The sequence below is a fragment of the Myzus persicae genome, unplaced genomic scaffold (genome assembly GCF_001856785.1).
Source record: "Myzus persicae strain clone G006 unplaced genomic scaffold, MPER_G0061.0, whole genome shotgun sequence".
In the NCBI taxonomy this organism is placed as follows: Eukaryota; Metazoa; Arthropoda; class Insecta; order Hemiptera; family Aphididae; genus Myzus; species Myzus persicae.
In genome coordinates, this window is record NW_019100680.1 from 601,071 (window position 1) to 628,930 (window position 27,860).

At 32.8% G+C, this 27,860-nt stretch overlaps 2 protein-coding genes across 2 annotated transcripts; one reads left to right on the forward strand and one right to left on the reverse strand.

Annotated features, from left to right (window-relative positions):
* Positions 1 to 1,221: 1,221 nt before the first annotated feature.
* On the forward strand, positions 1,222 to 11,128 carry LOC111040718. Its single transcript, XM_022324727.1, has 3 exons — positions 1,222 to 2,618; positions 6,066 to 8,249; positions 11,035 to 11,128. Exons 1-3 carry the CDS (start codon positions 2,165 to 2,167, stop codon positions 11,112 to 11,114), a joined length of 2,718 nt encoding a protein of 905 aa, XP_022180419.1. The 5' UTR covers positions 1,222 to 2,164; the 3' UTR covers positions 11,115 to 11,128.
* A 791-nt stretch (positions 11,129 to 11,919) lies between these two features.
* Positions 11,920 to 24,330, reverse strand: LOC111040648 (mediator of RNA polymerase II transcription subunit 1). Its single transcript, XM_022324628.1, has 13 exons — positions 23,821 to 24,330; positions 22,964 to 23,545; positions 22,685 to 22,887; positions 21,023 to 21,559; positions 20,248 to 20,436; positions 19,990 to 20,123; positions 19,151 to 19,338; positions 18,842 to 19,048; positions 16,918 to 18,033; positions 15,939 to 16,256; positions 13,893 to 14,312; positions 12,541 to 13,000; positions 11,920 to 12,381 (listed from the first exon to the last, which is right to left on the reverse strand). Exons 1-13 carry the CDS (start codon positions 23,900 to 23,902, stop codon positions 12,009 to 12,011), a joined length of 4,809 nt encoding a protein of 1,602 aa, XP_022180320.1. The 5' UTR covers positions 23,903 to 24,330; the 3' UTR covers positions 11,920 to 12,008.
* Between the last annotated feature and the right edge of the window lie 3,530 nt (positions 24,331 to 27,860).

Genomic DNA, 27,860 nt, shown 5'->3' on the forward strand with positions numbered 1-27,860 from the left:
TAACATGAAACGCGTTATACAGAACCGTTATAGCATAAACTACGATCAAATCAAATAAATTACACACAACAATTTTTACTGTTTGAAATAATAAAATTTGAATGGGATAGGTAGGTACCTACGTAGAGTTCTTCACAAATATCGTATTCGACATTTACATATACGTGAATAGTATACGACGGTCGGTCGTCCGGGTCATTTCAACGCGGTTCCGATTTCGAGTGAAAACCGCACGAGTACTTCTTTCAAAAGAAGTTTACTACGTGATTCGGGCACAAACGGTGCACGAAAAGACGAAACCGATCGGGCCAAACAGAAAAAAGCGATAAATACGTGCAACGTAAGAGAATAAGTTCCGGGAACGCCTAAACGGCAAAACTGGCGTCCCCTTAACCGAGTGACGTTGGCGTTCCGATTGCTTGTCATTTTATATATTAGGCTTAAGAAGGGGGTACTCAAAAAAATGTATTAATAAAAAGGGGTACAGTGTTTATAAAAGTTTGAGTATCCCTGCTCTACACAATGACAATCTCTAAGATAAATTAGAGCCGTAATATTATTTAATCAAAAAAAAAATTTATCATCGCATTCAAATTTTATATTAATAAATTACGTTTATAAATATTTAAGAACAATATTTACCTGCCCTAATTTGTTTTTTAATTTCATGAATTAATAGTGACAATTCGATAATAGATTAGTATTCTGTTTCATAATATGAAATTAAAAAAGTTATTTTATTCAATATTCAATTGAATATGAAAAAACACAATGTGAGGCCGTGTGCGAGAGGGGCTGGGGAAACGCACGTTGAAAAACTTATAACGATAAAAGTAGTGAAAAGTATCATTTTAAGAGCGACTTAAAACTATTTAAAAGTTACTTTTCATAAATATTAGTACTTTCTGAAATAATAAGTACTTCGAGTTTAAATTTATCACTCCGTTTACATACAATACCTTGTACCCAATAATCCCGGAGCCAACGAATAAACAATGGCAGTTGCGTCCACTCAGACACTCAGTTACGGCAAATGCAAAGCCCCAGACATGATTACGTGAAATTTAATGTAATTTGTTGGCTGTTGGCTTATATTTATTATTTTCACCTCCACTGTTCGTCACCAACGACGTCGCGCGTGCGCGTTACATCACGCAGACGTAATGTACACATACACACAAACGCTGTAGTTACCTCCGTAGTACGTCCATTTCATTAATATTCACTTATCTGCCAGATAGTAGTAGTGACTTGTAAGTGTCTGCCTGTCGTGAGTTTTTTTTTGCCTACGTCTACTCCTACTACTGAACAGTGAACACTGATACAAACATTGTGACTACAACTACTACTTGTTATTACTTCTACAGTTCTACTGCCTACTACTGCATCTAGATCTACAAATGCAACTACGACTACTACTACCACTAAAATATTCTAATAGATATCAAATATAATAGAATATATTGTACTATATTTCCACCATCGACCATCGACTACTGTGCACGCGTGTCGCGGACGAATAAAATTTAACAAGATTCTTTATAATTTAACCAACGATACCGTTTTCTGTTTCTTTTTTGCCGGCGATCGGGGTAATCGTCATTGTCGCTAAATGTCGCATATTGTTTTATCAAAATTCGCGATATCACCGCACCGTCGTCTGGCCTCCCAGTCTTCAGAATCCCATTGCCATCCGAAACACTAACGTCTTTACTCTATATTACAGACAATCTGTTGTTCTTACCTACGTCGTACTATCCGTCTGTCTTACCGATCGCGAATACTATGCTGATACAGACGTCCACGAAAGCCACAATTTACAGCCGTAGCGTCGTCCACTGTCGGCGGCGGAAACGAGCGTTATTCGCGTCGTCTTAAAGTTTTCCTACCACCGTGTAGAGTACGATATTCACCAACAAGTCTGCTTATAATCTACCAACATTATATATGTGTGCCTACCGACCGTGGACAGCAGTGATATAATATATCAAATGGTTTTTCGATATCATGGTACGCAGCCGTGGTGGTGCTGTCGCCGCAGTTGTCGAGTCTACAACACATTGCAATCTGCCGCAATCGCTCACAACAGCAGTGCCGTTGGCACCAGCACTATCAGTATCGAATCGGTGCCGTCGTCTTTATAAAAGTTGTGGTGGCAATAACCATGACACGAGATTCGGCGGCGGTCGCCGCTTTAGACGACCGCCGCCGCCGCTGTCCTATATCGGCGGCATCCAACGTAGTGGATGATGCCTCAACATTGATGACAAACAGTATTGCTATGAGCGGATCAAGTAGCAATGATGATGTTGGTGGTGGAGATGAAGGTGGTAGCCTCAAGTCCTCATCTGAAGTGTCAACAACAACTAGCTGCTGTGGTGGTAGCAGTAGTAGTAGCAGAAGTGGTAGTGATGATGATGATTCTGCCACTGTTACCAGGTTGACTACAGCAATTGATGACAGTTGTTCTACAACCATTAAGACACCACCGTCCTTACATAAACGAATGGAAGACGATAATAATGGTGATAAAGAATCTTCTAGCAGTAGTCATAGCGATGAAGCAGCCGCAACCACCACTCCAACAAATATTGGAGGACGTCTCACGTTTTATAAAGGTAACTAATTAATTAAATTTATAATTATAATATAATGTAGGCATTGTTAAATATTTGTATTACAAACTTCCTATACTCAACACTCTTTTATCAAATAATATGCCAATACTTACTGTCAATGTCACTCTTATTTGATAAAATTGATAGATATATATCCCTATATTCTTTATAATGGTCAATAAATATTCGCTTAATTTAAATTATGTTGGTATGAAAGGAAATAAATAAAGAATCTAAGGCTTTTGAACATTTACATTTTACACATAGGTAGGTATGCACACAAAGCACTTAAGTGTTTAGGTAACCAACTCTGTTATTTAATGTTACAACATAAGTAATTTACCAATTTATTGTTCATTACCTAGGAATCAGCATTAGGCATTAGAGGTAAAATTTAAAGTTAATTGAGTGTATATCAAAGTTGTATCTACTTATGCATATACTGTTTAAATTAAAATTCCATTTCAACTATTATGAAGCTAATAGCTAATAAGCCTACCTCCATAAATGTATAATATTTTGTAATATTAAATTTAAAATAGGTTCTCTATTTAAGTTGTTCTTTAGTATATTACCTACATAGTTAGTTACATACATTTATGATTAAAATTGATACACAAGATTTGTAAAATATTAGTTTTTCATTGGTATAAGTACCCATTATTCAATTTGATATCTGTAATCCAGACAATAATTGGTATCAAATTTGTTTTTTATGGCTTAACAAATTTTTCAGATATACATTCTTCTTCAAAACATTTGTACTTTATTTATTCATTAATAACTACTGATAAAATGTTGTATAATCTTAGCAATCCAGCTGTGAATTAATCTGAAAAGTTCATTAATCTGCAATTGTTTTAATGCTAAGTGGACATTAAAGTATGTAAAGAACATTTAGATATTTAAATCTAATATTTGTATTATATTGTACAATATTATTATCATTAACATTTTTATGAACTTTGATATACTATCAAATAACATCTACCTAATTTCTTTTCAATACCTAATTGAATGATATTTTATCTATTTCATGATATGGAAATATTACCTAAATATTTTACAAATTACATTACATGGATATTATAAAATATAAATTTTATAAGATACCAACTACACGTAATTAGTGTAAGTATAGATAAAAATCAATTTTATATTAGGGATAATTATTTATTGTTATAACTGTAAATAAAATTAGCGATTACCTGCGCTTGAATTACATTTACACATTTATAGAAGTCTTTTATAACTGTCAATTATTTTATTACTTATATTGTGTCTTATTCTATTATTGTTCATAATCTTTTTAAAAGAGCTAATACTTTTTTTATGAATATATATGTACCTAAAAAAAATACCATTTTAGTTTTTTCAATCATAATCTTATAGTATAAAAGGTAATTTTAGTTAAATTAACAATAATAATACATAACTCTAAGTCCTTATAAAGTTTTTATCATCTACTAACATTTTAACTAATTCACTAATGCCGTGTTCCTTATAAAATTTTTTTAATTTAATGGTTCACTAAAATCTTGATTAAGGAACCTCACTATTGATTCATTAGTCGTTTGTATGTACTACTTATGTACCTATCTTAAAGTTTTAAATTTTTAAATAAGTTAGAATATTATTAATAGATTTTTAGCCGAACTTTGATATTGGTATTTATTCTATTGCTTAAGCTTTCCTAGTTCCTAAAAAAAAATAATAATATAGGTACTGAAAAATCAGTTAAGACATGACATATTTTATTTTTGATACAAATTATTTAACAATATATTTTGAAAAAAAGTGATGTGTATACCTCATTATGTATTTTGAACAGTCTATAGAATATTGGATTGTATTTTTTGTTGTATTTTTTTTTATTTGAGGTAGGTATTAATAATAATAAATACTACTCAATTGTAATTTAAATTATAAATAAAGTACTAGGTACTGCATTTTTATTTCAAATTTATTGTTAAAGTTAAAATAAAATTTTTAATTTATTGTAGTTTTGTGTTGGTATTACTAGGTTATTTCAACCATAACTGACTGAAGTTTATCAAAAACCTTAAAACAAAAGTTTCTGTTTTATGAACTATTCGAAAAATCAATCAACGTAAAACTATAGTAAACTTGCATTACCTTTTGTATTATTATGATTTATCAAACATCAAATTCTAAACCTAAATAGTATGTCAATATATTACAAAATGTAACTAAGTGAATCAAAATTTGTTCTTAAAAATTATATCTGATACAAAATAATACTCTTAAATAAATGTAACATGCATATTAAATATTTCGAATACATAAATGTAGTAAAATAAATTAAATCTTTACCCATGTTTGAGATAATTATATATGTTGAAAATTAATGATAATATTTAATTAAAATACAATTATTATCATATTCTAAAAATAATTTTATTCTGATAAATTGCGTTTATAAATATTTTATTATATTAAATAGACATTTAAATTTTATACATTTTATGAATTAGTTGTAAAAATATTTATCAAAATAAATTGAGATAATTAAATAAGACTATTAGATGATTAACATTAGTTATATATACAAGTCTTAAATTCAGCTTTTTAAAAGAGGGATTTGTAATTTGCACCAAAATGAGTATCTATGAACCTATTAGATTTTTTTTCGAGATTTGACATACTCGAATGAGTTTAATAACTTTTTGGGATTTCTAACTACCTGTCGCGGCCTTATCTGATAATAAAGTTTGATGTCTGATCCGTCATAATCACGTTATTACACAGTATATGTGCCATAACACAGCATGCAATTATTAATTTTTTACAAAAAATAATGAATTTATTATTCTTAATATTATTTATATTGGGTTTTTTATAATATATTATTATTGTTATAAGATTATTTAAAGTCAATACCAAAGTTACCGTGTGAATAGGTTAAATAAGAAACTAAAATATAATATTCTGTGTTATGACTTATTAGTTATTGCTATTAGCTTCTCATATTTCATTTACACAATACCCTATACAATATCTTATACTTTACTATCACATTTTTATGTATATTTTGGATCAATTTTGTTGCAAACTATACTTATATTTCACCTGCTCCCTAAACATTTTAATTCGCAATTATTTTTATAACATTTTTTTTGTGCTTAGGATAAATATTTTCATAGTAGCTGATTATAATTTATTTATATTATATTTAATAATCGATATATTATGGTCTAAAAATATTTGTACAGGTCTACTTAAAAATATTCTGCATTATTTTGTTGAGATCCAAAAGTTCAATAAAAGAATCCATTTCAATGTTAACATGAATTATTTCTAGGTTTTGATGTATGTTAAATGAACTTATTTTGATAAGTTTCATATAAAAATGGACGAAAATTAGCTTCTACTATTGCAATATGTCAATATATATATATAATATAAACTTGTTGGTTATGTTTACAGATGGCAAGTTTATATTCCAACTAGCAGCTCATCACCAACAAAACCCATGCAACAATCCGTCTGCTTTAACATCCCCATGCCGCTGGGTTCCAGTTCCGACAGTGATACAGCAGCATAAAAATAATGTAAAATGCATAGGTGAATGGTCTCAACATCAGCAAAATAAAACAATATGGCCTTACTCGGTTACCAATAATGCCTCTGAAAGTAATTCGCCTCAACCGGTACAGCAATTACAACCACCAACAGTAAGAATTGGTGAACGGAAGCAACAGAATTTTCAACATAGGACGACGCCCCCGCCACTTTCTCTCATTACCGGTGCTGTTAATACAGCTACACATACTGGCGGAGTAGTAGTTGCAACAACGACAAATATCGTACGCAGACCTTCTAGAAAGTGTTCAACTACTGTAACAGCAGAAAATATAACCAATTTTCATCATCAACGCTGTCAACCACTTACACAATTACGAGGTTTACCAAGGCGCTCACAGCAACACCAACATCAGGCATTCATGATGGTTGCCACTGAGGCAATTAAGGTTCAGAGGCGTTTATTGTCATTGCCAAAAAAGCAACGTCTCTGGTGTCAACGAAAGAGAAAATCGATGACTAGAAACTCCTTGTTACAAGAACTTAAGCCCCCACAAATAAATTTAGAATGCTTTGTACGGAACCTGTGGTGTCGGCGGCATACAACGGAATTATTATTACGCAGGCAACTCTCCATCAACAATAGTGGAGACAATGTTGCTGCTACTATTTCCGCTGTTGTTGATGTTACCCCCACTGTGATTTCTCGTCATGTTGCTGTCTCTACGGCAAGCGTTGTCGATTCCACGTGTCCCAATACAGGAGGTAGCAAGCGGCGATCGATGGTTTCTCCATCACCCTCCGCCGCTATCCTAATTCCAATCACTGCCACTTCAATGAACCTTGGTAATAAGAGTGGCAATAGTAGCCCTCACAAAAAATATAAATCGGGACACCAGCAGCAGCAGGAACAGATACTACAACCACAACGACGGGTGGTAGTTGATAAAATTGTGAAAAAAGCTATTCCACAACCTCCGCCGCAGGTGATTTCCACCAACGACCACAGCATAACTGCGATATTGTCTGGTGGTGCGGCGGGAGCAAAACGCTCTGGTAGCAGTGGTGCTGTTTCAATGGTAATGGATCCAGAAAATGGCATTGTTACCACAACTACTACTACTACAAGCGCAGTGTTGTCACCACATAAAAACCTTCATACTCCGTCTCCTGCACCGCTATCCTTATTGCGTACTTTGCTCAAGAGTCCTAGCAGTGAAAGTAGTTCGCCACCCATTGCTGCTAGTACAAATGGTGTAGGATACAGACATCATACAAATGGTAGCAGAAAAAGATCATCGGTTGAATCAACAGCTGTTTCATCATTGCCATCTATTAACACTGCTGCTATTAAAGTTGAAAATGGTCTCGGAACTTCGCCCAGTGCAATACCATCCGTTGGTGCTAATGCAGCAGATAATGCTTCTACCGTTCTAACTGCCCTCCATCAACTTCCAACTATTCACCACCCTGCTGCTGGGCAGTTGGCCGCAGCTGGTTACTTTAATGTGTTGTACCATCGAGCCGCAATGGCTGCTGCTGCTATGGCGTATCAAACTCATGCACAACTGCCTCAGCCGTTGCCTAAATCTCAACCACCATCTTTGTTATCTTCACAATTTCCCACCACCAGTGGTGCAAGTACCACTTGGCAACGTCATCTGGCCCAGCGGCCTCCTCTTCTACATCCACCAGAAGCGATTGTTGGAAGTGGAGTCACGAACACCGCTATCTCTTCGTCTATATCGACGGTCGTGGCACCTTACTCTTCACCTTTGATAGCTGCCACTGTCAATGGCAGTAGTTTATTGCCACCTGCTACTCCATCGCCGCCACCTCCTTTAATGTTGCATCCTCATTCTGCTCACCGTCACCATTTATTGTTACACCATCAGCAGCAGTATCAACCTGCACCCACGGTACAACAACAACCATCGTCGTTCCATCAACACAACCATCGACAACAGAGTAGTAGCCTCAAAAAAAGAAGTGGAGTGGCAATTGGTGTTACTGAATATGGCGTTTGCATAGAAGAAAATAACTCGGGAGTTGTAGCTACCTTAGACGAAGAGTCATCCTCTTCCGCCGGTAAGTGTACTAACAACTACAATTACTTGTATGGAAACTTTGCCAACGTTTGCGTTACAATATAATTATTTATCGTCATAATATTAGTGACGTCAGTGCAGTTATTATTCTGTTCATTAAATTACCATCTTGGACCCACTTACATTAAATTAGTTGATTGTTTGTTCATTTTTTCATCCTCGAGCAAATGTTAACTTTGCAAGTATCTGTCTCAGGTTTTCACCCACACAAATACTACCGCCTGGTTACTGGTATCAGTGTATGTAAAATGGCTATCATTAATTAATAAAAACTCTAGCTACCAAACTTGTAAACGATAGTCTATTGCGTTTCTAACTCAAATTCCCTGGTGTTTGTCCATACTGTCTCAACTGCGCATTATTGCTCTTATTCTTTCAACCCCATTTTGATTTTTTTAGTTTATACTGTAAATATACTTTTTATAAATATGAAATAAATTCTTTTGTCACAATATAACAAATAATTCCACTCCTCATGTGCTAAAATAATTATCAATATGTTCGAGGAATAAGAACCTTAAACATTGGAGGTCGCTTTTCCTTTCTTTTTTCTCTTATTATGTAACGTGGCTTTACCGATTTTTAATAATTCCGAACTTGGGCTAATAAACCGGTGCACACGAATTGCGTACCAAAACAGGTAGACGAACCTTTTTGAACGAATTGCGTCCCGGACGCAATTCGTGTTACCTTTTAATTTAACATTTTTTTTAAGCTTTCCAGTGGTTTCCAAATTTATTTTTGATTTTGATATTTTTAAATTTAAAAAAAATAATAATAATAATAATTAAATAGGTATCATTAACATAATAATGTTAAGTGAAAACTTGTTTTTAGTGGTTTGTACTTTTGGGCCGGAGCTATACATGGCGTATTAGCCGTGTTTAGTCTAGAAAAACAACGAGTACCTAGAAAAGCAATAAGACAAAGAATATTATTTTTAGAAAATAAAATTAAACAATTAAACAATAATGAGATTACAATTAAAGACTATGTTAATACATTAGCCAATAAATATAAATACAGAAAATGATATTATTATATTTTTACAATTATTAAATTTACATTTTTTTATAAATAGGTATGTGATTGATTATGACATTATATTTTTACAATTCAATTTTAATTTTTTTTTATAAATAAGTATATTATTATGACTTATAATTTATATTATTATGATATTATAATATTTTTACAATTATTAAATTTAAATTTTTTTTATTTAACTTGACATATCTTTATTATGGCGATATCACTTTAAGAACCCCTTACAATAATTAACCGTAGATGAAAAGGTAACACGAATTGCGTCCGGGACGCAATTCGTTCAAAAAGGTTCGTTTACCTGTTTTGGTACGCAATTCGTGTGTACCCTAATAAACTGCCTTATTTTCCCAGTTAATAGAAATCTAATGATTTTACTCTCACATTGGACAGTTAAAAGTAAGTCTTCTTCCACCATTCGAATTGTGGGTCATATTTTACAATTTCACGCTTGTATCTCTTAATTCATCTAGTCTTCTGTACTCAATTTTAAATAAGAGTGCACCAGGTAGCGAACAAAAACCCGTGAAATTCACACATGTATACTTCACTCCAGACTGTTTCTTCCACTTGCTTAGCTCTATATTATTTTTAAAATCAAATATCAAACGATATGTCTACGAATTCCATCATTCTTAACATTCTATTTTCAGCATCTTGATGTCGATACCAACTTTATTCCGACGGTCCCTAACTATTCCTTAGCTACATGATTTCCTCCTTTTCATGGTTTCTTTCAAAATTTGTTTTTGAGAAACGTAGTATTCTGGGGAAAGGATGATAATGACCACTAGAGGTTGGGCGAGAGGGACGTTTAGAGGACGCTACACAAACATTTGCTGTCGTCTTACAAGCGCATAACATACCAAATTATACGCTGGGCAGATCACATTTACCTCCGTTAGTTAAAAAATTAGAGTGAATTGTAAATAAATATGTTATCTCGTAGGCTTTTTATTTAATTTTAATTTTAAGCTAATCATGAGTAATATATAAGTGTAATAATAATATATAATATACGATAGTATAAAATATAGAAAAATTGTAAATTGATTGTAATTCTTAAAATGTTCACAACTTGCTTTAAAATAAAAATATAATAAAGCCTATGAGATGCCCTAGATAATAATCTTACATTTAAATTGTACAAGAGGTCAATTCACTCGTGATAAACGTGATTTACTGAGCAAAAAATTTGTTATGTTACACATTTGCAAGGCGGAGACCACAAAGCTATGTCTAGCAGCCTCTTAACAATTGTGATAAGATGAAAACCTTAGCTATAAGTAATTTTATGGCCGTTTATTTTTGTCTCTTTAAAATTAACTTTTCATCATCATTATTCATTATATTATATTTAAAAATGTAATCTCTACAGTTTAGATTAAATAAATAAATACTTTAGTAAAAATATAACAGTTCAATTTTCAAGATACATTGCCAATATTGCAGTTTGAAGTAGTTTAGGCAGCTACATAATTATTTATTATTCCAAATGTAATTATAAAATATTTGAATTCTCTGAAACATACCACAAACATCTTAAATCAACTAAAATTATTTAAAATTTATAAATGTTTACAAAATTCTATAATTCTAAAAAGTTAAAACACATTAAAAATATTATATTTTGAACTGATAAAAATTAATTCCCATGCGTGTTAGTAATATATATTATTATAATTAAATAGACATTTAAAATTTTCATTTTACTCTCTTAGATTGTGTGCCGCTCAACCTATCCAAGGATTCTATAGCTGAAAATGTCAGTGGTACTAGTCCAACGGCAAGAGTCAGGTGACACTCGAGCAGAAATTACTACAATAGACTAGCTATTAGCATTAGACTGTTTGGCCATTTCTTAAAGGCTAACTGAGTATACTATTTTATTATTGTGTCAAATACTATATGTACTGAATATGCGAAAATGTATGTATGAATATAAAAAAATAATATTATATTTTGTAAATACATATTCATGCGTACATACATACATACATACATACATATATTATATTATGTAAAATGATAATATATATATATATATATAATCGTTTATTCATATGTCGCGTCTTATTGTTTTATTATTTTGTAAATAGACATAAAACAAAAAGAAAAATCGCATGTGCGTGTAGTCATAAGAAAATTATTTGTTACAATAAAAAAAACAATCAATTATACAACAGTTGTTTTTTTTTCAATTGCAACTATTCATTAAGCTAAAAACTAAGGCTGTTAGACTACTAATATTGTTTGTAAAAATATCACCTTAAAAGCTATAATATTTTTCATTATTTTTATTACAATATAAAGTCGATATCGAAGTAATAATCATATTATGTATTTTAATTATAATATAAATACTCAGTGTAGCCAAAAAAATAAAAATAAAAATCACCTAATTATTTAAAAATGTTACAAGTTTATGTCATCAATAATAATAAAGTTCGATAATCATAGTTTGTGTAATAATAAAATAATAATAATAGTACAAAAAAAAAATAATAAAAATAATTTTAGCATATTATTTAGGTTCAACCTACAGTAAGGATTCGGATTAAAATTAATATGATTATAAATTGTTAATGTATAAAAATAAAATAGTACGATGATGAAAAAAAAATTGAAATTCTAAATTATCGTTCAGACAGTGTTTGCCACCAATAGCATCTAAGTCCACACAAAATGATGGTACTTAGTGATGACTACTACCTCCGCCACTGGTACGTGATGACATTGAAAGTGCTCCACTAATGCATGGTGTAACTATAGGTGCCGCTGACTGATTTGACATGGTAGACGGTGGTCTATTGTTACCACCAGCGCTACCACCAGTGGACATGTCAAATGGTGCAGCCGGCCCTATAGATGATGAATTCCCAGATGTATTACCGGTTGATGGAGCTGGGGATCCTGTGGTCACCGCTGTTCCTATTGGTGTTGCTAACGATGACGCAGCGGCAGACGGCATTGCGAATGATATACCGAGAAGTGCAGCGATCGGCTGCCAAGGCTTGCGTGCTGACCGCCTTAGTTCCTTACCTGTCATCCTGGCTTTCCGCAGCGATCTACACATAATAAAAAAACTTGTTATTAGGTTTTTAAAAAATAGAATGGGAATGATAAATAGTGAATAAACAACCATCTAAATATGAAAAATTAAGCTAACGGTTTTTACAATACCGCACAACCTGTGCCATGATCAGAGGCTATAATAGTTATCATACCTAGACAATGTGGTGCATCTATAATACAGGTCATCCGGAGCATCTGTCCATGATATAACATGCTTCCTACCGGTCCGAGCCATTGATGGTGTCCTATAATGATTATGCTGCTGATGCTGTTGTTGCGACTGGTGGTGGCCTGCTGAGCCACTGGATTTACCACCACTTCCAGAGGCAGTCAATTGTAAGGGTCCTCCACTTGAAGTACCACCTCGCTGTTGTTGCTGCTGTTGCTGATGTGCCACGATTGATGCCAGCATTCCATCTACGGCACCTCCACCAGCTCCACTAGCCCCTTGTGATGTTGATGAAGGCTGTTGGTGTTGCTGGCTGTGGTGGTGGTGACCAGTGGATTGCTGTTGTTGTTGCTGCTGTTGCTGCTGTTGTGAGTGATGTTGCTGCCGATGCATACGTTTTGACGGCGGCCCAGCTTGTGGTTGTGGTTGCTGTTGTATAGATGCTGCACAAAAAAAAACATGCATAATTACATTAAAATGTGTACAAATAATCCCCCTCCTACACTCCTACTTTATAACACGCTCATATAATAAAAAATTATCTCTCTTTAGAAATAACACAAATGAATCACATTTTATTAGATATATATTATATTAAAAAAGGCCTTAAAGGCTCAAAAACATTTCTTCCATTAAATTAAATAAAAATGATAATAGTGGTGACTGGTGGTATTCAAATACAGATCAACACTCAAACTAAGAACTCTGGATTTCATGTTTACATAGTCAGAAGAATCCAAGTTGAAAAGTAAATCAGTGGCTCTCAACCAGTGTGCTGTAGATATGCCCCAAAATCATGGATATTATATAGCAGGGATGACAAACCTTTTGAACACTGCATGCCCAAAATTAGTAATAACCTTTTTTTTTTTAGAGCGTGCCATGAAAAAAATATTAAAAATATTATAATTTGTTATACTATAATTTGATTGTATAATTAATGTATTAGTATAAAGAGGTTAGTTTATAGGTTATTATATGTCCTATAATATTCGCGGAAGCTATGCGAAAGCAGTTCCCGTGGTGTCGTCGATTTCTAAATTTTCGGGTGCCATGGATTTGCCATCCCTGTTATAAAGGAATTTGTATACATAATATTACAGCATTGAGAGTGCCTTGGGATTTTAACACAAGGGTGCCTTGAATTAAAATAAATATTGAGAACCGCAAGTTTAGATCACTACAATTTACTTATTTTGGATAATATATTTAAGTTTATAACAGATGAAAACTAAGAAATCAAATCCAACGGAAATCACAAAAACAATACATCGAATTCACTACTATTTTTATCGCTGCATAAGGCAATTAGTTCACTAAACTCAAGACACTCACCACTATCCGTTTCGTATAGCCGCCTCTTGTTACTCGACAATGAAGAACCTTGTTGTAGTTGTTGTTGTTGTTGTTGTTGTTGTTGTTGTTGTTGTTGTTGTTGATGTTGTTGCTGCTGCTGCTGTTGTTGCTGCTGCTGTTGGTAGAGAGCAGCAGCCGCAGCTGCCACATCAAACCCCGTGGCCGATTGATCATTAGACGAACCAGATGCCCCCGTAGAATTACCACTACTGACTGAACCCGGGGGCCCTAAAGCTCCTAGTATTGCGGCTGCTGCAGCCGGATTCAATCCAACAGCTGCAGCAGCAGCTGCTGCTGCTGCAGCTGCTGCAGACGGATTGTTCATTGCAGAAGCAGCAGCTGCGGCAGCCGCAGCAGCTTCCTGCTTATTAGGCACTCGTTCGTATAGCAAACTGCCATCTACAAATACGCATCCAAACATATTATTAAAATGGTATTATAATGACGTACATTGTTTTATTTATTCTTTGAAATAACTACATTTCAAACTACACAAAAAACTATGTACTGTACTTCTGTGGTTGTTGTTATATAACACATATTATGCTAATTTTTACTTGTTTTGACAATATTAAACAGATATTACCCAATTTAGGAGGTCAAAGAAATCATAAGACTTCAATATGAATTTTTATAGGTATGATAATTATAATAGCTGTCAATAATATTAATTTATTTAGTTAAATTTGAGGAATTTCATACTTAACCATAATCAGTTGAAAGGTATATAATAAGTATACTTAATGTATAAGGCATTAACAATGATGTTGAGATTATTTTATTAAGTGCATTGTTTTAAAATTTTAATGTTATTAAATATATATAACAATATAATACATGAAGAATAATTGTATATTATCTTGTTTGTTTCTTGAGAACCTTTAAACATCTGTATTAAGACTCTATTCAAAATAAGAAATGTACCTGACGACTTGTGTGATCTGAAGCTTTGCCTAGTGTGTCAGTGTTGGTGGGAGAATCATTTGACCGCCACCAACGATAACCAGTTACCGACCATTACTTTTTTTATTCTGAATAGAGTATACAACAATACATCACGGGAGTGGAAAAGATAATAAAATGATTGAACAAAAAAAATATTCTAAGATTGCCTAAAATAATGATCTTTTTAAATTTAAACAGCTGATGAATAGTGTTAGTTAATATAAGTTTGCTAACCTCACTTTTAGTTAAGTCAATGATTTAATAGGAACTATTGTTCATATAGTTCATACATTTATTCAAACAGTTATTCCAAAGACACTTGAAATATAGATAAAGATATACAACATAATACTATACATTTTCAAACTATTTAGGTGATTGAATATTTTTCTTTGTTGTATGTATACAATTTGTAAATAAGTTAATTCACTAGTAATAAAAATTGATTTAAAAATAAAATATATCCTAGTGCACATAGGAGTATTCTCTAAATATGATTACTGCTTTTCACACTTGTGTAAATATTAAGATTGTATAAACTCTTATGTCATTAATTTTGTGCAAATATAATATGGAAGATTCGGGAAGAAAAACTGATAGAAATTAGTTAAATTAACTTTAATTCAACTGATTGATAACTCTTTAGATGATAAGATTATAAAGAACACAAGATCCTAAACATTACTAGAATCATCTAGATAAGTTACATTTGAAGGAAAACAATTATAACAATAAATTGTGTATTTTTTATTTTTATTATTGTTATTTTTATTCTTATTATTTTAGTTATTTACATTATAAGGAGGAAAACAGTTAATGTTTTTGATTATTTACCTGTTGTAAATAAACTTGTTTTAAAACGATTCTTGGTTGCTCCTTCACTTTCTTTTTATTACAATAACTTTTTAAACAATTTCCAATATTTAATAAGTGTTATCTGATTGGATTTTAATAAATTTAAATTTAAAAATTTAAACAGTATTTTTATCTTCAAAATCCCACATAATACATGTTACATTTATCTTTATTTATGTCAACCAAGATATTATGAACTTCGGGTGAACTTCAATTAATACTGACCTGGTGCTTTTGGTGGTTTGGGGAAGGCGACGCGTCCACCCGTTGATGATCTTGAAGAATGTTTTCCATGCTTTGATGAAGACGAAACATGATGATGAGATGACTGATGCTGGTGCTGCTGGGACGGCAGAGACAGCCAATCTGGCACAGCTATATCAGCAGCGGTTGCTGAATTCATTCCCCCGCGACCTCTCCTAGCTGCTATTAATGCATTGGCTACTCGAGTAACTCCAGGTCGGCGGGCATGTGCCTTAACAGCAGCAGCCCTCAAGTAAGCTCTTAGTTCATGAACTGGAGCATGTTGCATTGACAGCATACCTAAAAAGTATCATATTCCAAATTACGCATACATAAACCGATATATCCCAGTATATTTAGTAAGGAAAAATATTGCAAATGTATTGTAAAATAGACTATGAGATTGATATACTCCTAGTATTGGATTAAAATTAAAAATGTTAAACTAAGTTTGTTTTTAAAAACATCAGGTAAATTCTCAATATCCATTGATCTCTACAAACTTCTATCAAAACACTGGGTCTAGCACTCAAGTATATAAATTAAGTATATAATTAATTACAGTTAAAAAAAAAAGTAATACCAAACTAGAATTAATAGAGATAAATGTCCACACCTTGTCTTCCCACTTTAGTCTAGATAACTGTATGTATCAAATTTAAAATAAAACAACTAGGTACATGAAATTTAAATAAATAAGTTATTATGCCAATTCCTATTGACCTTTAAATTTTCCCAGGCATTAAGCCCGTTCCAGACCAAGGAACATGTTTTAGATAATGTCATCGAAAAATACTATGTTACAACTTATGACGGAAATTCAAAAACATTGTCAACAACAAATTTTTCTTTGATCTGGACAGGGCTTTAAAATCACTCTACACCATTGATATACCTAAGTTATATTAGAGACATTAATGAAATTTAACAAAATGCTATTAGTATCTTACAATATACTCACATTCATGTTTGTAAGAGTGTGCTGTTTGTGGAACACAGATGAATGGTCTACGAGCTACATTCCTAGGACGGGCTAAGCATCCAGGCTGAACCATAGCTGAAGCTATTGGCGATAATGCCGATGCTGTTTGTGTTCCACTAGACGAAGCTTTTTTCTGGTGATGCTGTTGCTGTAACAGAGCAGCGGCAGCTTGTTGCGCAGACCGGCGCCTACTTGCTTTTGCCAATGATGTGCATCTCAAATAAAAAGCTGTTCTTGTCTTCATAACCGGCCGCCCAGTGGCAGTAGCTACTCCTCCTGTTGCAATTACTGCAGTTGTTGTTATGCCTCCAGCACTTGTGGATAGGTTGTTGGGCTGCTGTTGTGGTGAAGAAGACGACGATGCAATGAGATTAATTACTTGGTTGGCAGAGCTACTTCCCATTGAGTGTTGGATCGAATTACTACTGTTCAAGTTTAAAGGTCCTCCAGAATTGTGGTGAAGTCCTGCACCAGAAACGGCCTGCTGCTGCTGTGGCGGCTGCGGGGATAATTTTCCACTTCCACCACCATCAATACCAGCACTACCAGAAGACCTACTGCTACCACCAATTGACGTGATGATGGCACTAGGACTACTGCTGCTGTTGGAATTTATCCCGATGCCATGGGCTGTACTATAATGCCGTAACAGCTGAGACTTACTCTTGAATGGAGCTGCTTGGCACCCAATAATAGTGCACCTATGAGCAGTTGTTGTTGATCCAGACGAGTTAATATGTGGTTGATGTAGTAATAGACCACCACCACCTGGTGATGACGCTGCCGATTGATGTTGCTGTTGTTGTTGTTGCTGTAGATGTTGTTGTTGTTGTTGTTGTTGTTGTTGTTGTTGTTGTTGCTGCTGCTGCTGCTGCTGTTGATGGTGAAGCTGTTGATGGTGGTGGTGCTGCGACTGATGGTGATAACTGCTATGGTGACTACTTCCACTACCACCCAAGTGCATAAGGTGATGGTGGTGATGGGGTGGAGTCGACATGGTTGGTCCATGGGACGAAGATCTACCACCACCAACGGATACATTCAAGTTCATTGCTGCTGCCAGGGAACTGGATGACGCATTTGAATGTGGTCGATCTGTTTACAAACATTTGGTATCGAAATATAATTTAATATTTGTTAAAATTTTATTAAAAAGAGATGTTTATAATTTATTTTATTGACTTATTGATAACTTAAGACAAAAACATCCTCAATTTAGAAAACAAAAAGTAAAAAATATAATTACAGAACTTTCACAGAAGAGAATAAACATAAATGGTAAAGTCAGGACAAAAACAACTCAAAGATAAAATGCAAGTAAAAATTTAACTGATTTATTTTATATCAAAAATTAAAATGGGGCCTCTGAAGTAGTTTTCATATCGAGTAAGCGATTCACCGAAAAATGGAAAAATTAACAAAAGCAGTGTACCTAAATATTTTGAATAAGAAAATTCAGCATCACTCATTTTGACCTCGACTATGCGGGGGCCATCACTGAGCTGCATATCAAGCCTGAGAATTATAAATTAATAATTTTTTTATATTAATAATATACACCTTTACATCTTGTAATGACAACCACGTGAAAGATTTAATTTAAAATGTACCTGGCGTAATACATGTATATTATATGTTACAGTAAATCTAAGCTTAAGTTGTTATTCACTTATTACTCAATATTACAGTATACTACCATAAATAATTGCGTATTCATAATAACTAAATATTGAATTTTAATAACTTATAAAAATAGAAATAATTTTGGTAGTATCTCACATCAAAATTTACCGTAACATAATATATAGAATGAGTCAAGTATTTATACTTATTGAGTACTTTTCAGAGATTTGACTCAAAAGAAGTACTAAGCATAAAACTTTAGATATGTCGTTATTACTACCTTCGTCTCCAGACACGCTTTCTCCTCTTGCTGCTGCAATAACTTTTTTATCGGAAGTAGCAGTTCTAGGACCTCCATATTTTTTCCAATGTGTCCAGCACTCGTGACATAATGAAGACAATCCTCCATTTTGTTGATGATAGGATATTGATGTGGTTCCGGTTGTGGCTCCTATGTTGTTAGGATACCATTGTTGCGAGGATACAACTATTTTCATAGTTATTAAGTTACACAATGATTATTTATTTTGTAATTATTGAATGTATTAGTATATATACAAAAATATATTCTATATAAATGCGTTCTTACCATCACATAGATCACACAATCCAGGTTGTAATGGTCCTTCCCCTGTAATAGATAATCCACTGCTACCATTTTTGGGGGAATACAGTTCCACAGCTGCTGAGTTACCATTTACGAGTTGCTGCTGCTGTGAAGATTTTATTGTTACACCTGATGTTATAGACTGCTGCTTTCCACCACTAGTTCCATTACTAAACGGGAGAAAAAATTGAGAATCATGAAACCATTGTTGTATATATCAGTTAAATACTCAAAGTTGGGGGGAGGCTAGCTGAAGCTCTCCAAGACTATTTTTTACATTGGATTATACATTATCATAGTATACTTTTTGTCACAAATACAAAACAATATTGTAATGTTTTTTTTTCTAATTTCATCATTACGTTAGACAGAGATTAATAGTTATACATGTTAACAATTATGGAAATCGCAGATTGATTAAATTGATAAAAAATTATTTTTAGATTTTTATACTGGCAGTAAGGTTAGTTAGTGTACACGGTCACCCCTGATTGACAACAAGAATAAAAAATCATTATTATTTTTGTTGACTGTCAATTTCATGGAAGTTAAATTACTGGTAATGGTGTAAAGGAAAAATAGGACAATTTTTAAGTCCTGCTGAACAAACATTTTGAGTGGATGCTTAATATGCACTAATATGATGTGTCAAAGGTATGATGTCAAGAAATAACTCAACAAGCAACAATGAAATACGATGATATCCACCATATTTGTAGATAGTACCACTTACAGCTGTGCAATCCACTAATATTTAAGGTTTTAACAACTTACTCTACCCTAAGACATAGTAAACAATCTAAATTACGACAAATACTCACTAAGAAGGTATGTACACTTGTTTCAACTTTGATTCTTGCTCTACGGCCTTAACACGCTTCTGCTGCACGTACCTGTCAGTGGTCTTCCACATGTAATAGTACTCGACTATGTTTTTGTGTGTTTTCCATGGTAGCTGTAATACCATGTTCATATAAATTGATTAATATTGATACTCCTCCCAATATTAAGTACTACAGTAAATATAAGCAATAACTACTAGAATTGAAATAGAGGCAATAAAAGTATGATATACTAACAAAATCATGACGTATGTCACCAAAGTCCTTTCCATACTTCTCCAACGCTTCCTCAAACAAATTCGCTTCAGACGCTGACCATTCTTCCATTTCATCACGGCACAATACAGGTCCTGTACTAGGCACTAGAGAACAGGTGGCAGTGCCCAGATCATAACCATGCCTATGCAGTGTGTCCATTGCATGAAACTGTTGTTTGAATAACAAAATACACGTATTAATAGGCAATACAACACTAACGTAATAGTTAATAGAACACTAGTCAAGTTAAAACAAACATAATATTATACAATATAATTAATTACTAGGGTTTGGGACTTGTTGCATTATAATATTCTTTAATAATTAGTAGAATGTTCAAAGTAAGATTTAAATTTATTTTGAGAAATAACAAACTTGTACGCTCTTCCACATTTCATTTAAGTAAATACATTTTGATAGTTTACAGTACTAATTTTTACCGAGTCGACCAATATATATATATATATATATAATATATATATAATAGGAGTATAGAAAAGTATTATTTTTTTTTTTTTTTGTAAGCTTTGTGAAATAAAGATAGGCAATATTTGTTTACTAAACATTAACAATAAAATTATAAATTTTAAGAAATTGTTAAAAGATTTTTTTATGACAAAAAGAAAAGATTTGTTCCACATTTTAATTATTTTAAGTACATATGTGTTTGAATAAATCCAACAATTGAAGAGAAATAATTAACAAATTATATTAGTTATCATTAAGCAATTTTGACATGTTACAAAAAACTCACCAATGTGATGTCCCGTGACGCAGCAGCCGCTGACATATGTAGAGAAGGCTGTTTCACTGAACTAGTGCAATCTAAGGCCCGAGCAAATGTGCCCAGCGATCGAGAAACGACCAAAAACTGATCTATTTGTCTATCGGTCAAACGATTCCACTGCGGCCTACATGTCCATATCAAAGTCTCAAGATCAGAATCGCTTTCCACTGTCACTGCTGTTACGGTTCCTATTGCTGTCACAGTAGTCACTGCAGTAGAGGATTTTGCATCAACATTTTTATCATCATCATCGTCGTCGTCTCGACTACATTCTGTTACCATTGGCTCTTCTCCATCACCATCAGTAGTGTGTTCTTCTTTTACTATTTCTCCTTTTATCGATGTTGCTGACGAATCTTTTGAATTTACATCACTACTACCACGGTTAAAGAGCGCTTTTGGCGGTACTTCAGCCTGATATTTATGGCCAACACGGATTTCTCCCTTGTCGGCCAACAACGTCTTCTGGACGGGATCAAATACCAGACAATAAAAGAACGTATCCTGTTAGGAGTAAAATTGATTGATTTATTTAAGAAGGTAATATACAAAATTGTTAAATATGATTGAAAGCTATGGAATTATTTGTAAAAAGGGTTGAAACCATAAAGACAGTCATTAGTCATGAATAATATTAAACCCTCAAACTTTGTAAAACAATTAATATTCTACTATGTCACACACATCGTTTTTATTTTATTTTTTTTTAAACCAGCTATGCCAGGTTGCATGAAAAAATTATTAATTTAATAGCCCAATAAAATTAAAATGGACCAATCATGGGCATCTAAACCATGTTTGAGGGATCATTAGCTTAACTTATTATTATCATTAACTTGATTCGTTAAATGTTTAGTGATTGTTCATGCAACCCAGAACTAGTGAATGGTAAGTGTTGTTTTAAAAATTGAGGTGAAATTCTATATTGCGTTAAGATTTACGTCGGCTTAAAACAAAAACTTATTAACAGTAAAATGGCAATTGTTGGTAAAAGACGTTTTAAATAATTTAATTGTATGATAAAAACCATTAGTGAGTACTGAAAAAGTTAAATATACACATGTTTTCATGGTGATTTCGACGTTTAGTGCCTCTACATAAATAATAGTTTAAATTTATACACTAGATAGCGCTATGAAAAAATCGAAATTCCGCTGTTCATTAGTTTTTGCTTTAAGCCGACATTTAATACTAACTAATTAAATATTATAACATAATTCAAAGTGAACAGTGTTTATTTCATTTTACAATTTAATATAATTGGTACAGAAGTTTTGAACAATTTAAATATCAGAAATCTATGATTGAAAATAGTACTTAATACTACTGAGAATGTAAACATGATTTGTTTCAACTTTAATCACTGTTATATTATAATAATATTTGAGTATATTAAAAATATTCTTTTACCACTAACCTATATCCAAATCAATATGGATACCTCACCACTTTTAGTACAACATACCTACAACCTTAAAAATGTATAATTGATGTACTCATATCATCAAAATGTACTCGAATATAATAGTTTAAAAGTTTTAATATAAACATTAATATTTAGTTTATATCATTTTAATGATATCCAAGCCGATGACACATTCCTAAGAGTTTTTTGTTTTCTGTACTTACCTCTCTTTCTAAGTAACTGTCCAATGACTCAGTCTCGTTGTATAATGTTACTGTACACTTTCCACGGATATGCGTTGCCGCCAATGTTTCTACTTGCCTGCTTAAAAACAATTCCCGTTGTTTAAGCTGTTCCCCACGCCACCAGTCTTGTTGTGGTTGTGTACCTTGTGTTGTCTTATCTTCATCTTTTCCAATATCTGAAGCTATTACACACAATAATTAATGTTCATACACAGTATTTTAATCCCTGAAATGCACAACAATATAAAATATATTTACATTTATCGTTGGTTTCGACATCATCACCGTCTACTCGAGCATCTCCACTTTTGACAACAGCGGTTACAGCAGAATTAGTTTCTGTATCTTCTGACATCTCAACATCTGGCTGTTGTTGCTGTTCCTCTTTCACAGTTTCATTAATTTCAGATGTTTCTATTTTACTGGCAGTTTGTTCTTCGTTCTGCAGCTCATTTTTTATCATTGGTAGGGCCCCACCAGCACTAGTGTCTTGTTCTTTTTTATCCGTATTAGCATCTTTATCAGTGACTGGAGAAGATTTGATTGTAGATGACTGCTTACCACCACCTTTAGTAGTGCTACTTCCACCAGGAGATAATGATAAAGTCAAAGATAGTTGCTGCTGCTGCTGGTGTTGTTGGTGTTTATCAGCCAGCGCAACAAGTTGAGCTGGCAGGTCGCGTCGTCTATAGAAACACATTACTTTGGCTTCAACATTACCACCAGCAGTCTTATTGAGCTCTTCGATTCTACGTATTTGGAACGGCTGCTGCTGGTGATGCATAGATTGTTGCTGCTGCTGCTGCTGTTGCTGCTGTTGAGCCTCAAAGTATACATAATCTACAAAAAATAAGTGTTTGTAAACAACAGAACATACACACAAACACCTATATGGTTTATACCGCCATACACTTACAACACCCGTAATTTGCTCACAAATTGGTACCTATCACTTTTGTATATGGCATCTAAATATAATATATTACTAAAGTATCCTAAGGTAAATAATTTCATAAATAATCGAGATAGAAAACAACTAAGACTGGATGCGAGAACATCACACATCGCCATAATCCATGGAGACGATGTGTTTACGCAAATATTACGACACTCACCTCCAACGCGGTACATGTTGCTGCCACCAGCACTCGTGTTGTTGCTATTGCTGTTATTACTGCCACTGTTGATGGCCGCCATGAGAGTGGCGTAGTTGTGACACGAAACGTATTCGACTACTCGTTGACACACGAAATCACTTTTCGTCCAGAACGGGAATTCGAAGTCGGACTGGTGTTACTGTTTGCTAAGTCAATTGAAAGTATGTACTGGCTGCACTAAGCCGCAGACGCCGCTTAGGGCATCTTACTGTCGTGTATTGCGAACCGACAACGCCGACGCCGCCGGCCGGTATTATGTTTAGGCGGTATTGACGTGCGAATACCGCTGATCGAGCGGGGTCAATTTACGCTGTTATGTCGGACAACAAAAACACAAACAATTCACGATTGTAAATAAACAAACAGCGACGACCAAACAAACACGTACGTACGACGTCGGTGTTGTTATTCTTTTCACACACACACAAACACACACAAACATACACACACACACACACACACACACACAAACACTCACACACACACAAGCAAGACGCACACACACGCACGCGCACACCAACGAACGCGCACACACACAAACACGCACACGAACGCACAAACGCACAGCACAACACGCTGCTGTTTTGCGGTTTACGACTCGCGGACGCGACGGCGGCGCGGCGTAGCGTTTTTTGTTATAATTTATTATATTGTCGTAATCGTCGTGTAATCACTGTTAGCGCAGGAGCGTCACCTCCACCACCGGCGTGGAGGCTGGCGAAGCCCTGCCCCAACGGACTACGGTGCCTAATAACTATGAATGAACATAATATAATAATAGTGGAACCGCTCGCCGGGGTAATGATAGGTTAGGAGACTTAGTTCCACAAAATTCCATTCGGCATTTGCTATTTACAATAAATGATTTCAATGTGTTATGTAAGTAGTTAAAAAGTGTAGGTTAGAGTGAACTAGTTCACTTAAGTGCTCACGACTTGTATAAGGTGACACTAATTATTTTCAAAAATTGTAATATTTTTGAAAATACTTTTTTTTACAAAATGTAGTTATCTAAAAAATTGCAATTTTTAATCGTAGTAATTTCTTAAGTTTTACTTTTTTGCATGGTGGACATTTTTATTTCTTTTTTCCGAAGCATGTTTCAAGTTGTGTCAAATTTAAAACAAACTTCAAAGTTATATTAAATTACTTTGTTAATTTATAATATATATATATAATACACATAATATATGGTGGCCACCTCCTACCATATGAAAAATGTTTGATTGAGAGAATCAGATTGAAAAAATGTTATTTTAGAATTAATAGCAGTAGTACAGATAGGTATAATATTTAATAATAATATATTCTCTTAAGGTGTATTTAGTATAGATTTAAGTTTTTAGAGCATCAAAATCCTCATTTTATTCATAAATAAATAAGTCGTATAACTGTATAAGGACATTACAAATTGATTACTCCAACTCCAGTTAAACAAACACCTATATTATAATTTGAAGAACAAACCATAAATAATATCATACTAAGAGTCAATACAATGATAATATATGATAATATGCGTTTATTTTTTATTTTACAATATACCAACTACTGAACTACCTAGGTACCTGCGTAATAAGTTTTTAGGTAATAATAAAACTAAAATGTAAATTATTATTTTTGGTTGTTTTCTAATCAAATAGCAACTGATTATTAGCTTAGTCTTTAGTAGTTTATTTCGAAAATTATTGTTGGCTATTAAAACTGGTAAACGAAAACTTGCTTTGTCGTACGTGTGTAAGACGGAGAAATACGATCCGGGTGTAACGTCTTTTTAGATGTAAATTCAAATGTTTCCAAAAAATGTATCATTGTTTTTTGAACTAATGTAATTTATAAATTAGGATTGTTATTTGCCAGTTATTATCAAGATGTCTCTATTTATATTTTATATTTATATTTATTCAGTATTAATAAGATTCCGAAATAATTTCATATTTCATTTTCTCACAATTTATATAATATTCAAAGATTGATAAGTTAAAAAATTAAATATGCTCAAACCTCTGGAATATTTTCAAAATGCAAAAATATATTTTCTTGAAAATCTGTCCTCATTTTTTACTCTTATAAAATAACATAATATGTTTTATATGATATTATGTAAGAAACCTAAACAATCGAGACCCATGAAAGTTTAATTGGTAGGTAATATTGTATTTTTCATTCTCAAGTCACGACCTATGACCCATCTAGATTTTGACAGATAGGGGCGCTCTTGAACAGTTGACACAAATACATACCTACGTACAAAATAATGTGGACTATTATGGAGGTAGGGGTATATGCTATAAATAGCTATTATTTTATTTACTGTGCACTTTACATATTATAATATTATATTTATTTTAAGCATCGCCCTTTTATAATAATATTATGTGTACTATTAGGAAATCAGTATGAAATATTGTGGTTATAACAATAGCGCCGCCAAGTAAGGGCTTCTTAGTTATTAGTATATTATATCGTATAGGTATAATATTATTATTTTATAAAACCAAACAATTAATAACATTTTAAATGAATCATTTTTTTTCAGTGAATGTTGTTTTTATATCATTACAATTACATTTTTTTAAGTAGGTATAAAAAATTATTGATTTATGTTGTCAAAATGATTTGACCCTAGATTAAAACAATTATTTTATTTGACTTAAAAGATAATTTTACATCACTCCTAGCTGAGGAACTATATATATATACGATTATTATACACAATTAATCATTATTCATTAGTGTTATAAAATGTAATATAACCTATTTATAATCAATGATTACATATATGTATATTATATACATATATAATTTTATCTAAATACTCGCATCGACACATCGTACATTTTACATTAATTATAGTCTACTGCAGCAGTGTACAGTGAACATATAATATACGTTTATGCTGCTACAACAATCTTAATAGCTTAATAGATATTTTAAAATTAAAAGTTAGTCTTAGTCCCTAGACCATTAAATAAATATAAATAGAGACATCTTGATTATAACTGGCAAATAACAATCCTAATTTATAAATTATATTAGTTCAAAAAACAATGATAAATTATCTGGAAACATTTGAATTTACAATTTACATCTTAAAAGACGTCATACCCGGATCGTATTGTCTCCGTCTTACACACGTACGACAAATAAGCAAGTTTTCGATTACCAGTTTTAATAGCCAACAATAATTTTCGAAATAAACTACTAAAGACTAAGCTAATTATCAGTTGCTATTTGATTAGAAAACAACCAAAAATAATAATTTACATTTTAGTTTTATTATTAGGTACCTAACAACTTATTACGTAGGTACCTACCTAGGTAGTTGGTATATTATAAAATAAAAAATAAACGCATATAACTAGCTAATTTCTAGAGGAGTGACATACATATGAATTGTAGGTAATAATTAATAATTGGCTGAAGTAATTTTATAATGTAATTATTTGTAACAAAAGTGGTTTCATGTTTGAAAAAGTAAGTGTTTTACGAATATACAATATATTTTATTATCTTAGGCAATATATTATGAGTAAACAGTCATTAAAATATTCATATTTCATATCACGATAATTTGGTCGAAAGATAATAATAATCTAGAATTATATAAATTAATTCTGGGCCTAATTTACTAATTTCAACAATCTTATCTTAAGTGTATTTAATTATATATAGGTACATTATACTAATAATTTATGCATGATACAATCGATGAATAAATATGCTGATAGTTTACTAATTCGTACACTCTCTCTCTCTCTCTCTCTCTCACACACACACACACACACACACAAATTCAAATACAATTTAAATATGTAGTGATAAAACTATGAATACACTATGGCCACTGGCCACTGTCCCTTCTTATAAATCAGTGGCCCAAGCTTATTGGCCCATACGTAAGTTCTGGTGCCACCACTGTGTAACGCGCCACTGATCGATAGTAGTCAGTAGTCATACTCTAGTAGCGTATTGTAAAGTGACTAGGTAGTAGGTAC

What these genes read in the sequence shown, in the direction of transcription:
- LOC111040718 (XM_022324727.1), top strand. Translation starts at nt 2,165, where the DNA reads ATGACACGAGATTCGGCGGCGGTCGCCGCTTTAGACGACCGCCGCCGC. An exon ending in ACGTCTCACGTTTTATAAAG is followed by an intron (nt 2,619 to 6,065) that starts GTAACTAATTAA and finishes TTATGTTTACAG; the next exon opens with ATGGCAAGTTTATATTCCAA. An exon ending in AGAGTCATCCTCTTCCGCCG is followed by an intron (nt 8,250 to 11,034) that starts GTAAGTGTACTA and finishes TTACTCTCTTAG; the next exon opens with ATTGTGTGCCGCTCAACCTA.
- LOC111040648 (XM_022324628.1), bottom strand. Translation starts at nt 23,902, where the DNA reads ATGGCGGCCATCAACAGTGGCAGTAATAACAGCAATAGCAACAACACG. An exon ending in GCTATACGAAACGGATAGTG is followed by an intron (nt 13,001 to 13,892) that starts GTGAGTGTCTTG and finishes TTTTTTGTGCAG; the next exon opens with CATCTATACAACAGCAACCA. An exon ending in AGATGCACCACATTGTCTAG is followed by an intron (nt 12,382 to 12,540) that starts GTATGATAACTA and finishes TATTATGTGTAG; the next exon opens with ATCGCTGCGGAAAGCCAGGA.